The sequence below is a fragment of the Nyctereutes procyonoides genome, unplaced genomic scaffold, assembly GCF_905146905.1.
Source record: "Nyctereutes procyonoides isolate TBG_1078 unplaced genomic scaffold, NYPRO_anot_genome, whole genome shotgun sequence".
Classification (NCBI taxonomy): Eukaryota; Metazoa; Chordata; class Mammalia; order Carnivora; family Canidae; genus Nyctereutes; species Nyctereutes procyonoides.
The window spans coordinates 67,451,021-67,465,580 of record NW_026575135.1 but is presented as its reverse complement, the minus strand read 5'-3'; the positions used below and the strand labels follow the sequence as shown (position 1 = coordinate 67,465,580).

General features: G+C 35.6%; 1 protein-coding gene across 2 annotated transcripts in view; it reads left to right on the top strand.

Annotated features, from left to right (window-relative positions):
* The window catches only part of COMMD10 (COMM domain containing 10), a 185,082-nt gene extending 171,509 nt beyond the window's left edge, over positions 1-13,573 (top strand). Inside the window, exons 7-8 of one of the 2 annotated variants that reach the window (XR_008661436.1) lie at positions 12,489-12,548; positions 13,270-13,285. Coding sequence is in view for 1 of the 2 variants with exons in the window: in XM_055302210.1 (XP_055158185.1) it covers positions 12,489-12,548; positions 13,270-13,308 (99 nt within the window). In the remaining variant the exon portion in view is untranslated. Of the gene's footprint in view, positions 1-12,488; positions 12,549-13,269 lie in introns of both variants that reach the window. The other variant, XM_055302210.1, reaches the window with a different exon arrangement.
* The last annotated feature ends 987 nt before the right edge of the window (positions 13,574-14,560 follow it).

The following is a 14,560-nucleotide window of genomic DNA, read 5'->3' as shown; positions in this document are numbered from 1 at the left end:
TGGCCAACTCCATTTACAAATAAAAGCCAGGGCAGTTGTTAATATGTAAATAAAATTTTGTCATTCTTTTTTTTTTTTTAAGATTTTATTTATTTATTCATGAGAGACACAGATAGAGAGAGGCAGAGACACAGGCAGAGGAAGAAGCAGGCTCCACGCAGGGAGCCCGACGCAGGACCTGATCCCGGGTCCCCAGGATCACGCCCTGGGCCGAAGGCAGGCGCTAAACCACTGGGCTACCGGGGCTGCCCAAAGTATGTCATACTTATAGTTAAAACTCTCCAGTGGTTTTCCATTGTTCTTAGAAGAAAGATCTTCTGTCCATCCCAGAAGATGGAGTCTAACTGAGTTTGCCAGGGCTGCCATAACAAAGTAGGTCAGACTAGGTTGCTTAAATAACAGAAATTTATTTACTTACATTCTAGAGGCTAGAAGTTTGAGATCGAGGTGTCAGCAGGATTGGTTTCTTCTAAGGCCTCTGTCTTCGGCTTATAGATGGCCATATTCCCTCAGTGTCTTCACATGGTCTTTCTCTGTGTGTTCTGGGTCCTAACTCCTCTTCTTAGAAGGACACCAGTCATGTTGAACTCAGGCCCATCTACATGACCTCATTTTACTTTAATTGTCTAAGACCCTAACACTATATACAGTTATGTTTTGAGATCCTGGGGGTTAGAATTTCAATGTGAATATGGGGGAGACACGACTCAGCCCACAACAGTACCTAAACTGATGGTTGAGGGAGTTGTGAACATGTATAATTTTATACATGCATTTGCATTACTCTAAGTAATGTCTCAATGTTCCTTATGGTCTTGCTTCCACTACCATCTTTTCATCAAAATCTTAACTGCTTATTAGGTCAACATATTACTTTGAGTAGCTGTTGAAAAGATACTAGAAACATTGGTGTACAAGTATTCACTCCCTGTTTTCATTTCTTTTGGGTATATATTCAGGAGTGGAATTGCTGGTAATTCTTTAACTTTTTCAGGAATTTCAGGTTGTTTTCCACAGCTACTGCACCATTTTACATTCCCACTAGCAATGTGTATGGATTCCAGTTCCTCTACATCCTCATCAACAGTTGGGTTTTCTCCATTTCCACTGGCAAAATTATATTTTTCTTACTAAAGGTGAAGAAGTATCTCATTGCAGTTTTGACTTGCATTTCCCTAATGACTTATGATGTTGAATATCTTTTCATGGGCTTACTTAACCATTTGTGTATCTTTTTTGTTTTGTCCTTTGCCCTTTTTTAAACTGAGCTTGTCCTTTTGTTGTTGATTTATAGGAGTTCTTTATATATTCTGGTATTATACTCTTACTAGATAATGATTTGCAAGTATTTTCTTCCATCCTATGGGTTGTCTTTTTTTTGTCCCTTGCTTCTTTTAAATCTTAGCTCACATCTGAGCTAAGACCTTCTGTGACTACCTACCACTGAATCTCCACCTACCCACCTCCCCTTTCCCTGCTTTATTTTTCTTCCTAACACTGAATATCAATAGACATTCTGACATGTATGTATGTGAATTGTTATTGCTGTTGGTCTTGCTGTTCCAAATCTTGTTTGTTGTCTGCCTTTGTTAACTAAATGAGGGGTACTTTTGTCTCTGTCATTCATTATGTATATGTATTTCTAGAATAGGCCCTGTAGGGATTTAATCCATATTTATTGAATAAAAATGAACAAATGAATTTAATACCTAGTGGTTCCATCCTCTTTTTTTAATTGGTAAAATATGGCACACATATATAGAAGAAGCACAGTGACTTGTAAAAGAGCACCTTTAGCCCATCACCAGGAAATATATGCAGTATTGTCATTACATCAGAAGCCTCCCTTATGCCTCCTCCTCCTAAGTACTACCTCCTCTGTCCTCTATCCAGTCATCCAGAGGTGATCACTATTTGAATACATCTGATAATATCTGTGTTTCTTACTTTATAGTTGTACCACTTAAGAATTTGTCTCTAAAACCTTTTTTACTGTTGTTTTTTAAGTCCCCATATAAATGAAAAAAATCAATATGTGTCTTCTGTTCCTTTCTCTGACATTTATATGTTTGAGGGTCATGCATGATGTCGTATTTAGCTGTAGTTATTTTCACTTCTATATAATGTTCCATCATATAGCTGTACTACACTTTATTTACATATTCTGTTGAAAGAAATTCTAGTTACTTCCATTTTTTGGTTCTTTTGAATATTAGTGCTATCAGTATTCTTGTACTGTCTCACGGTGTCTGTATGTGTACATTTCAGTTGAACATAACATGAATACTTAGGAGTGAATTTTGGGGTCATAGGGTATGCATATATTCAGCTTGAGTAAATTATACCAGCCAAGTTTTCAGAGTAGTTAACAAGTTTTCATGCCTTCCAGCCATATGGTTGCTAATACATTTTTACATGGTTTTGGCTGTTTGGATGCCTTTTGTGAAGTGACTCTTCAAGCCAGACTCTTGTCTTTTTTTTTTTTTTTTTTTTTTTTTTTTGCCTTTTTAAAATCAGAGCAAGGCTATCAAACCAGGGCACTCTTGGGCAGCCCAGAAGTACTGCTGTCTGCTGGGGAAACTGCCAGGAAACCTACCAAGAAGAGAACTATCCATAATTTTTAGTTTCTCTCCCACTTGTATTCCACCAGAGCCAGGCTTCCAGATCATCAGCACATAGCTGGAGTCCCTTTTAACAATCTCATCTGGCATCAGGAGAGTCTCCTGACTGTTTCCTCCTTCACTCCAGCCAAATACCACCAGCCAGGTGGCTTTTTTTTCTTAATGAAGTATAACTGACACAACATTGTACTAGGTTTAGGTGTACAACACAATGATTGGATATATGTTCTGGTCCATTTTTGTTATTATTTTTTAAAATTTTTTATTTATTTATGATAGTCACAGAGAGAGAGAGAGGCAGAGACACAGGCAGAGGGAGAAGCAGGCTCCATGCACCAGAAGCCCGATGTGGGATTCGATCCCGGGTCTCCAGGATCGTGCCCTGAGCCAAAGGCAGGCGCCAAACCGCTGCGCCACCCAGGGATCCCTCTGGTCCATTTTTAAATGGAGTTTTGCCTCTTTTAATTTGTAGTAATTTTTGTATATTCTGGGTATGAGTCTCTGTGGCTTTCCTTTTATTTTCCAAAAAAAAATTTATTTATTTATTTATTTATTCATGAATGAGAAACACAGAGAGAGTCAGAGGTAGAGACAGAGGCAGAGGGAGAAGCAGGCTCCGTGCAGGGAGCCTGATATGGGACTTCATCCCGGGACTACGGGATCATACCCTGAGCCAAAGGCCGACGCCCAACTGCTGAGCCACCCAGGTGTCCCTCTGTGGCTTTCCTTTTAGTTTTTGATGATGTGACTTGATGAATGGAAATTCTGGGTTTTAATATATTCTCACTTATCCATCATTTCCTTTATATTTAGTATGTGAGATAAACAGTACACATCACCCATCCTCTTTATCCCCCACCCAACAATAACAACAAAGCAGAATCACAACAAAAAAAAAAACTATCTTATTTACTGACCTCACCTTTAATGTAAAAAAAAAAAAAAAAAAAAAAAACTTTGTTTATGTGAAATGGTATGTATAATAGTATCTTGACCTAGTTGGGTATTGCTAAATTACTTCCTTTTTTTTTTCTAGTAACATCTTACCTATTGAAACTGTTATCTGTATTTTGTCTCACATGAAAAGAACAGTTCTGGATAGCCCTTAATTTCCAACTCACACTCTTCTAGTTCATTGTCCATTGTTGCATGGTTGTTTTCCTTAGGTGGCTTTCTTACCACCATGTGCCTCTGTGTGCTCATCTGTTAAAGAGGAATATTTTATGACATGCCTGCCTCTTCAGACTGTTTTAAAATTAACATGAAGTAATGTAGGTGAAAATACTTCGAAATGTTACCAGTGTCAGGACTTTTAGATTACATATAATCATCATACGAGCCTATTTCTTTTTTTATTTAATTGAATAATTATTTATTTTTTAACTTAAATTTTGGTTAAAATACAGTGCAGTATTGCTTTCTGGAGTAGAAGTCAGTGATTCATTACTTACATACAACACCAGATGCTCATCATAACAAGTACCTAATCCCCATCAGCCATCTAGCCCATCCCCCACCCACCTCCCACCATCAACCCTCCGTTTGTTCTCAGTCGTCAGGAGTGTCTTAGGGCTTGTTTTCCGTATCTCCTTTTCTTTGCCCTCATCCCATATGTTCATCTGTTTTGTTTCTTAAATTCTGCATATAAGTGAAATCATATAGAATTTATCTTTCTCTGATTTATTTTGCTTAGCATGATATCTTCTAGTTCCATCCATGTCGTTGCAAATGGTAAGATTTCTTTTTTTTTTTTTTTTTTGATGGCTGGGTAATATTCTGTGGTGTGTGTGTATGTGTGTGTGTGTGTACTTCATCTTCTTTATCCATTCATCAATCGATGGACATTTGGGCACTCTCCATATTTTGTGAGCCTATTTTTGTGTGTGTCTGAAAACAACTGTAATACTTTTTTTTAATTTTTATTTATTTATGATAGTCACAGAGAGAGAGAGAGGAAGGCAGAGACACAGGCAGAGGGAGAAGCAGGCTCCATGCACCGGGAGCCCGATGTGGGATTCGATACCGGGTCTCCAGGATCGCGCCCTGGGCCAAAGGCAGGCGCCAAACCGCTGCGCCACCCAGGGATCCCAAAACAACTGTAATGTTTTTTATTTAAAAGCACACTTGTGGAATTTCATGTTGTCTGCATTAACACGGAAAAAGTAATTATATAAACGCATGTAACCTGACAATTTTTATGGGACCCGTGTGGTCCATCTCTAAAAAGAGTTTTTCTAAGAGTTATCCATTACAGCTAAAGCCCAGGGTGAATTTTCTTTTTCTTTTCTTTTCCCTAAAGTGGAGTTGATATGCAATATTATATTACAGTTAACCTTTGAATGATATGAATTTGAACTGGGCAGGACCACTTATACGTGGATTTTTTTTTCATTAATACAGTACAGCACTGTAAATATATTTTCTCTTATGACTTTCTTAATAACATTTTCTTTTTTGTAGCTTTATGATGTATATACAGTATAGAAAATAAAAACAGTAAATAATCTATGTAACTTACAAAATTTGTATTAATCTATTGTTTATGTTGTCATTATTAGTAAGGCTTCCAGTCAACAGTGGGCTATATTAGTAGTTAAGTTTGGGCAGGGTAAATGTTACATATGGATTTTCAACTTAAATGGAGGGGGTCAACATCCCTAAGCCTCATGGTCAAGGGTCAACTTTAGCTTCAAATGTACAAATGATTCAACATTTATGTATATTACAGAGTGATCACCATGATAAATCTAGCTACCATCTGTCACCATACATAATTGTTACATATTATTAACTATATTGCCTATTCTGTATATAGTATCCCTATGTCTATTTATTTTATAAATGGAAGTTTATACCTTTTAATCCCTTTTCTCTGTTGCACTTCCCTCCTCACCCCTCTCCCCTCTGGCAGCCAGATTGTTTCCTGTATCTATGAATCTGTTTCTGTTTTGTTTTGTTTTCTATATTCCACATGTGAGTGAAAATATACAGTATTTGTCTTTCTCTGTTTGACTTCTTTCACTTAGCATAATACCCTCTAGGTACATCCATGCTGTCGCAGATGGCAAGCTTTCATTCCTTTCATGATTAATATTCTATTTTATTTATATAGACTATATCTTCTCTATCCATTCATCTATTAATAGACATTTAGATTGCTTCTATATCTTGGCTGTTATAAATAATGCTGCAGTGAACATAGGTGTTCATATATCTCTTCAGGTTGGTGATTTGCTGGTGGGTTTTTTGTTTTGTTTTGTTTTTCATAAACACCCAGAGGGTGGAATTGCTGGACCACATGGTAGGTCTATTTTTAATTTTTTGAAGAGCCTTCATACTGTTTTTGCATAGTGGCTACACCAATTTACATTTCCACCAACAATGCAGGAGAGTTCCTTTTTCTCCCCATCTTTGCCAACACTTGTTATTTCTTGTCTTTTTTGTTAACAGCCATTCTGACAAGTCATGAGATGATATCTCATTGTGGTTTTGTTTTGCGTTTCCCTGATGATTAGTGATGTTGAGCATCTTTTCTGTGTCTTTTGGCCATCTGTAAGTCTTCTTTGGAGAAATACCTATTCAGTTCCTCTTCTCATTTTTAATCATATTGTTTGGGGTTTTTTTTCCTATTGTGTGAGCTTTTTATGTATTTTGATAATTAACCCATTACCAGTTATGTCATTTACAAATTTCGTCTTTCATTCAGTAGCTTTTTTATTTTGTTGGTTTGCTTCACCATACAAAAGCTTTTTAGTTTGCTGTAGTCTTAGTTGTTTACCTTTGCTTTTATTGTCCTTTCCTGGGGAGACAGATCCAAAACAATCTTTTTCAGACTGGTATCCAAGAGCTTATTGCCTGTGTTTGCTTCTGGTAGTTTTATGGTGTCTGGTCTTAAACTTAAGTCTTTTTTTTTTTTTAATTTTTTTTTAATTTTTATTTATTTATGATAGTCACACAGAATGAGAGAGAGAGAGAGAGAGAGAGAGAGAGAGAGAGGCAGAGACACAGGCAGAGGGAGAAGCAGGCTCCATGCACCGGGAGCTCGACGTGGGATTCGATCCCGGGTCTCCAGGATCGCGCCCTGGGCCAAAGGCAGGCGCCAAACTGCTGCGCCACCCAGGGTTAAGTCTATTTTGAGTTTATTTTTGTATTTAGTGAAACAAGGTGGTACAGTTTGATTCTTTAACTTGTAGCTGTCCAGCTACATTTATTAAAGAGACTGTCTTTTTCCCACTGTATGTACTTGACTCCTTTTTTGAATATTAATTGACTATATAATCATAGGTTTATTTCTGACCTCTCTGTTCTGTTCTGTTGAACTATGTGGTTTGTTTGCATGTGTGTGTCTGTACCATACTGTTTTGATTACTACAGCTTTGTAGTGTATCTTGATTATCTGGAATTGTGACACTGCCAGTTTTGTTCTTTTTCAAGATCACTTTAAGTCATTTGGGGTCTTTTTTGACCATACAATACAAACTTTAAGATTGTTTGTTCTATTTCTGTGAAAGATGCAATTGGTTTTTGATACTGATTGCATTGAATCTGTTCTTCCAGTCCATGAACACAGACTATCTTTACATTTATTTATGTATTCTCCAATTTCTTTTATCAGTGTCTTACAGTTTTTAAAGTACAGATCTTTTACCTCCTTCGTTATATTTATTCCTAGGTATTCTATTATTTTTTATGCTATTGCAAGTAATATTGTTTTTTAAATTTCTCTTTCTGATTTTGTTATAATTGTATAGAAATGCCACAGATTTATGCATATTAATTTTGTATCCTTCGACTTTACTGAATTTATTGGTTATAATAGTTTTTTGGTAGAGTCTTTAAGGTTCTCTATATTTTGTATCATGTCATCTGCACATAGTGACAGTTTTATATCTTCTTTTCCAATTTGGATGCTTTTTATTTATTTTTCTTATCCAATTACTGTGACTAGGACTTCCAGTACTATGTTGAATAAAAAATGGTGAGAGTGGCATGCTTGTCTTCTGACCTTAGAGGAAAAGCTGTCAGCTTTCCACCACTGAGTATAATGTTAGCTGTGGGTCTGTCAGAGGTACATTTCATTCTGTATCTACTCTGTCAGTAGTTTTTATCATAACTGTGTGTTGAATCTTATCAAATGCATCTTCTGCATCTGTTGAGATGATCATATGATTTTTATCTTTTTTGTCAGTGTGGTGTATCACATTGACTAATTTGTGGATGTTGAACTATCTTTGCATTCTGGAATAAGTTCTTCCTCATCATGGTATATGACCTTTTAATGTATGATTCAGTTTGCTAATATTTTGTTGAGTATTTTTGCATCAGTGTTCCTCAAAGATATTGGCCTGTAATTTTCCTTTTTTATGGTGGCTTTGTCTGGTTTTGGTATCTTGGTGATGCTGGCCTCATAGGACTCTGGAAGCATTCCTTCTTCAATCTTTTGGAATAGTTTGAGAAGGATAGGTATTAACTCTAGTTTAAATGTTTGTTAGAATTCACCTAGGAGGCTGTCTGGCCTAGGACTTTTGTTTGTTGGGAGGTTTTTTTTTTTTTTTTTTTTTTTTTTTTAATTACTGATTGAATTTCAATACTGATCAGTCTGTTCAGATTTTCTATTTCTTCTGGACTCAGTCTTAGAAGGTTGTATGTTTCTAGGAATTGATTCATTTCTTCTAGGTTATCCCATTTGTTGGCATGTAATTATTTGTAGTACTGTCTTATGATCCTTTGTATTTCTCTAGTATTGGTTGTAATTTCCTCTCATTTCTGATTTTAATTATTTGGGCCTTTTCTTTTTTTCTTGAGAAGTCTGGCTAAAGGTTTAGCAATGTTGTTTATCTTTTCAAAGAACTAGCTCTGAGTTTCATTGATTTTTTTTTCTCTATTTCACTTATTTCCACTCCTATCTTCATTATTTATTTCCCTTTACTAACTTTGAGTTTAGCTTGTTCTTTTTCTCATTCCTTTAGGTATAAGATTAAGTTGTTTGAAGTTTTTTTTTTCTTGTTTTTTGAAGTGAGTCTGTATTGCCATAAACTTCCCTCTTAGAAGTACTTCTGCTATGTCCCATGGATTTTGAATGGTTGTGCTCCCATTTTTATTTGTCTCAAGGTACTTTTTTTATTTATTCATTCTCTGTTGACCGGTTGCTTTTTTATTAGCATGTTGTTTAACTTCCATGTGTTTGTGGTTTTTCCAGCTTTCTTGTTGTGATTGATTTTATTTTCATACCATTATGGCAAAAATACTTGATATGATTTCAGTCTTCTTAAATTTATTAGGACTTGTTTTGTGACTTAACATGTAACCGTTCCTGCAGCATATTCCCTGTGCACTTGAGAAGAATATGCATCTTGCTTTTGGATGGAATGTTCTATATATGTCTCTTAAGTCCATCTGGTCTAATGTGTCATTTAAGTCCAGTGTTTCCTTATTGATTTTCTGTCTGGATGATCTATCCATTGAAGTAAATGGGGTGCTGAAGTCCCCTACTGTTACTGTATTACTGTCATTTTCTTCATCTCTGAATTTACTTTTTTTTTCTTCTTCACCAAATCTACTACATGTTACCCGTAAGTTGTCCTGTATAATAACAAGTATCCATTGATATTCCTCTTAAACACACAAGCAATGAAAAGCCCTTCCAGAAATAATTTGTAGTACTTAACAAGTCATTATATTCCTCTGCCAGACAATATAAACTCCCTGTTAGAATCACCATTTTTTAAACAAATTATTTTAACTTAAAATACATTTTGCCTTGTATGAAAATATCCTCTGTATCTGATTACTGGAAAAATGGAGATGTAATGTTCTCATAAAGTTTTTTCTTAAACATTTGACTACATAAAAAGTAGTGAAGTACAGTACTATTTAAAATATATATATATATATATATATATATGAAAAATACATACATGTATTTGTTTCACCAAGTGATTAGAGGTATATAGTTCAAGTTTTGGTATATAATGGACAAGGCGACAGCATTTTGATTACTTGCAACTATAGTTTTATGTCACTAAGATATTTCTCTTCTTATTTAGAATGACATAATAGGCTACAGTTTATTATCCAGACTATCTTTCTGACCCTTTGGGGGGAAAAATAGAACTAAGTCATCAAATCTCATTATCTATTGACAGTGATAGACATGAAGCACATGGATAATTAAACCCATTGTCAAATAGCCTATAAAACTACCATAGCCAGGATTTTCTACATCTCTCACCTGAAAGTTTGTTGTTAGAGTTGCTATTGATAGCTGAGATGGCACGTTTGAATTTCATTTTTATTTTTTTTCTTGCCTTAACAAAGATACTAACGAACCATGAGTTGAGTCAAAGGCCCAGAGTGTTTATAGAGCTAGACAGTCCAAGCCCAAGCACTGAAATACTAATAATTGGACTCTCATTAAACTAAATACACTTCTTATATCTTTGTTGGGTCTAGGCTGCACTGATTTCTGTCCAGACATGAAACTGAAGAGAAGTTGTTTGAAAACATGCTTCCTTAGTGAACAGAATCTTCTACACATTTTCTGAAGAGTAAACAATGAAGCTAGAGAGTTAATTGTGGTTTGATAAAGCCTATTTGTGACTTTCTGGTTACATTCTCAAAGAAAGCTCAGAGTGTGTTTTTCTCCTAAAAATATCACGGTCCAAAGAAAGATTCTGATCACACTCATTCCTAATATTTGCAGGACCTGAAGCAGTAGTAAAAATGGAGACCTTGGGCCATATATCTAAATTTAAAGTCATAAATAAAGTTATCAAACTACTAAGTAAATACAATCTGTACTCCTTCCTTGATAATGTACCTTCAGTAGTGTCCTGGAGGTTGAGATTTAAATTTAGAATTCTTGGGCTCTCTGAGGTTCCGTGTCAGAGCTTGACAATGTGGGGAGTTGGCTCTCAGCCAGTCCTCCTTTCCTTTTTGTCCCACATATCTAAGTTCCATCATTTACACCCTAACACAACTGCCCTTGGCCACCCCTTGGGTAAACGTAGATTCTCAAACTCTAAAGAGAATCTCTGTACACATAGATATGGAACACTTAAAACCACTCCTGTATTCTCCCCGTATTCTCCCATATTCTCATGGTCTTCCCTAAGTCACTGTGGGTTGAATGGGAAATGATAATAGCTGTCAGTGATTATACCTGATATTGGCATAAGTTCTTTGCATATTTTATCTCAGGTATCAGCACTTTCCCTTCCTGTTGCTGAGTATTTCAGTCAAGCAAAACACTAAATATATATACATATCTCTCCCTATATATACGTATATACACACTCACATGCACATGTGCACACATGTTATTTTAGCTGTTGTTATTTTAAGAAGTACATTTTCAAAGTTACCTTCCTTCCCTTTCCTTAATGTAACCTTTTAGAAAACGCTACCTTGAAACAAAGCAAAATTCAGGAAACAAGGACCCAGCCTGGCTATGACCTCTGAGTGTCCATACAGTAAATCAGTTGTTCACAAACTGATTCAGTCTTTAGTCCTTCCTAACATTTGGATGGGGGGAAAGTAATGAACTTGTCTTGCTTTTCTATAGGATAAACTAAGGCCTATCCTCTTCCTGTAACTGCTGGAAGGAAATATAGCACTACTAGATAATACTGATTTCAACCTTTGGAGATTTAATAATGTATCAATTAGCCTACTACTTTTATCCCTCCTAAAGAATGAAACTTTAAGGCAGATATGCCCCTTTATTCGTTTTAAAGCTAACAAGTTAGCTAGGTGTTGCAAGAGAAAAGAAGTGTGGAATTTGATCCTCTGTGCCTTGGCTTCTTGAAAAGGGAGGCAGCATATCTGAACATAGGCTCATTGACTTCCCTGGAGTTAGTGGAAATACTTTGTTTTGAAAACATTGGTTTTTAAAGTAGAAATGGAAATCATCAAAACAGATAAAATGAAGAAAAAAATAGTCATAGAAACAAGCGATGAAGCACGTGAATTCACATCTGTCTTCAACCTTGGTCTGCTTCTTCGTTCATGGTGCCCATTTTTGTCCTGTGAGCATGACAGCATGGTCAGAGCAGGAAACACATTCTTGGCATTCTCTCCTCATTAACTTTCATTTTCCAAAGGTACCTTGAATCAGACACATTTGACCCATCTTCAGAAACTATTCTAAATGTTCCCTCAGTTTACAAAATCACCTAAAAGCAGGTTGGGGTGGGCCAGATTCCCATTGCACTCTGCTACACCATTGTGCACATATGCACAGTATTCCTCTGCACCCATGACTCCCACAAAGGTTGCCCTTGTCACATCTGAGGCGAAAGGAAGGAATGTGTTGAAGTCTCTGCTTTGAAGCTGTCTTGTTAATTGTTAATTTTTGCTGAGTCTGTACATTAGAAAAGGTAACAATCTCAGCATGTTAAGATCATAACTGCTAGATTAATGCTTGGAGGCAGCAGCTGTGCTGACGGGAGGCATTAATGGCTGGATGAGTTCAATCAGATACGCCGCCTCCAGTGTCTTTTGCGTAATGGTATTTGCTAGATTTCAAATGGACTGCTGAGAAAGATGAAATACAATCTCATATATTATCTCTGTCTTGAAAAAAAAAAGTAGATCATGAAATTGTTCTTTTGCTGGCATATATTTTATTAACCTTTGTGGAGTCAACGTAAAGAACAGATGTCCCTACAGAAATGAAATCTTTTGCTAAAATAGAGGGTCATTAAGTGGGTCTGTGAGTTCTAGGAACAGTGGGGTTCAGTGGAGCAGATATTTTTTTAAACCAATTGGAGAATAATAAGGCATATTATTCTGGAGCTAACCAGAGAGGAAAAAGCTACAATGTAAATTATGTATAACTAAATTCATTCTTTTTCTTCTTCCTTCCAGAGCATGGAGAAAGTTCTTGTGGAATTCAGTCACAAAGAGTTGTTTGATTTCTACAACAAGGTCTGTATTTTTAAAATAATATCTGCTATGTGGGGTTTGCATAATGTTGCATTCTTTTTATGAATTCTTATTTTTAAATGACCTATTATGGAGCTAAGTTCTTTAAACATCCCTTGTAAACACCGTATGTTTCACGGCAGGAAGCATTGCTGAGATGAAGAGAATCTGACAAACTAAATCAGGAAGAAAGTAGAAATGTTTTTAATTAAGGCAAGAGGATTATTATCTTACCTTAAAGTAAAGCATTAAGTAATGAAGTGTGTGGTACCTAGCCACACTGGCATGTTAGGTATATTTAATACTAAATATTTTAATTTGGGGCCTAAGGGAGAAGGGAGATATCAGGCCTGTAAAGATTTGTCTTTGAGGGTATGTCTTATTTCTTTTACTGACTTTGAAATCCAGGAAGATGCACTACCCACCCTTTCAAAAGTCTTGCATAGTGATCATTCAAATTAAAACAGCTGAGTATATTTAAAACAGTAGAACTCAGACATCGTCCTTAACAAATTTGAAAACTTAGATCACTGCTATGAATTCTAATATCTTCATACAAAAAGAAAACTTTTCTACATGGTAGATCTGTTGCTGTATGAATGGATTTTAATATGCATGGTTGCCACTGCCATTCTTTCCCTCCTATCTGCAAGTTTCTGAACAACCTTCATATGCATTTCTCTCTTTTCAGCCATTTCTTCTCTTGTTTTGTCTTTATAAATAGCTGGAGACCATACAAGCACAGCTGGATTCCCTTACATGATGTTCTCTAAGACCGGTTCCTCCATCACACTCCTGCCACCTCATCATTCTGCTCTGAAGATAGACTGCCAGGTTGTGTTTTCTGAAGGATTCAGTAGCTTTCTTCTTATAAACTGCACAGCTTATCACTTCATAGAGAAATAACAGCCAAGGGAGATGATTGTTTTTAGAGCTCCTAACACACATTCTCTTGCTCTGTAAGCCAAGGGCAAACAATTGTTAAGAATACTTTCACTTTAAAGGGAACAGTAAATACTATACTGTTATTACTGTCTTGTTTTCGCTTTATTGCCTGACCTGTTTATTTTTACATATTTGAGGATACTTTATGTATCAAGGAGGATCCATGGATACAAAGTATGATGTGTAGCTTAGAATACAGAACTCCAGTAATTACATTAATAAAAGCAAAGAAAGCAACCAAATGCAATAAAAAACTTTATTTTTCCTTGAATATAATGATGTTTTGCTTGGGAAATATAGGAAAGAAATTTAAAATAGAGCAAGTAGTAGTATATCAGTTAATTCCACTGTGAGCTTCTGAATGCACTTTAATTTTTTTCATTGAGTGTAATGATCTAATGATAGTCTAGGTTTTCATATGCTTTTCTTTGTACTACAAATTAATAATGATTCACTTCATAGTATGGAAGACAGGTTCAGACCATCAATAAAAATAATTGTCATGAGTGCTAAATAAGTATCCTTAAAATTTCAAAACAGATACCTTTTACATTTTCTTCCTATAAATATGTTAATTAATTTTAGTCCATTAAATGTTTATGTTTTAGAATTAGGTGAACTAAGGTACACACAGAATTTTATGCGGTGACTATATAAATGTGAGTATAGTTGCCTATAAAAAAAAAATACTACCAGTTGAAATTTTATGACTGAAATACTTGTTCTATATTGTTTCCACAAAGAAAGACAGGAGGAGGGAGTGGGAAGATAGAAGGGGGAAAATTGAGGAAGACAGAGACTTTTTTTTTTTTTTTTGAGGAAGACAGAGATTGATTGGAGTCAAACACAACTTTCTTCATATGAAGAAATTTGATTTCAGAAATGTCCTATGGTTAAACAAACAGCCACTGAAATTAAATCACATTCCTTCTATGAGGTATCTGCATCATATAAGTGCTGAAGGTCTCTCAAATAAATGTTCAATATTTGGAAGTTATGCCCTTATGTATGCCGTATGTTGTTGTTTAGAATGATTGGCAGTTTGGATGATTTCAGAAAGTAATATTACC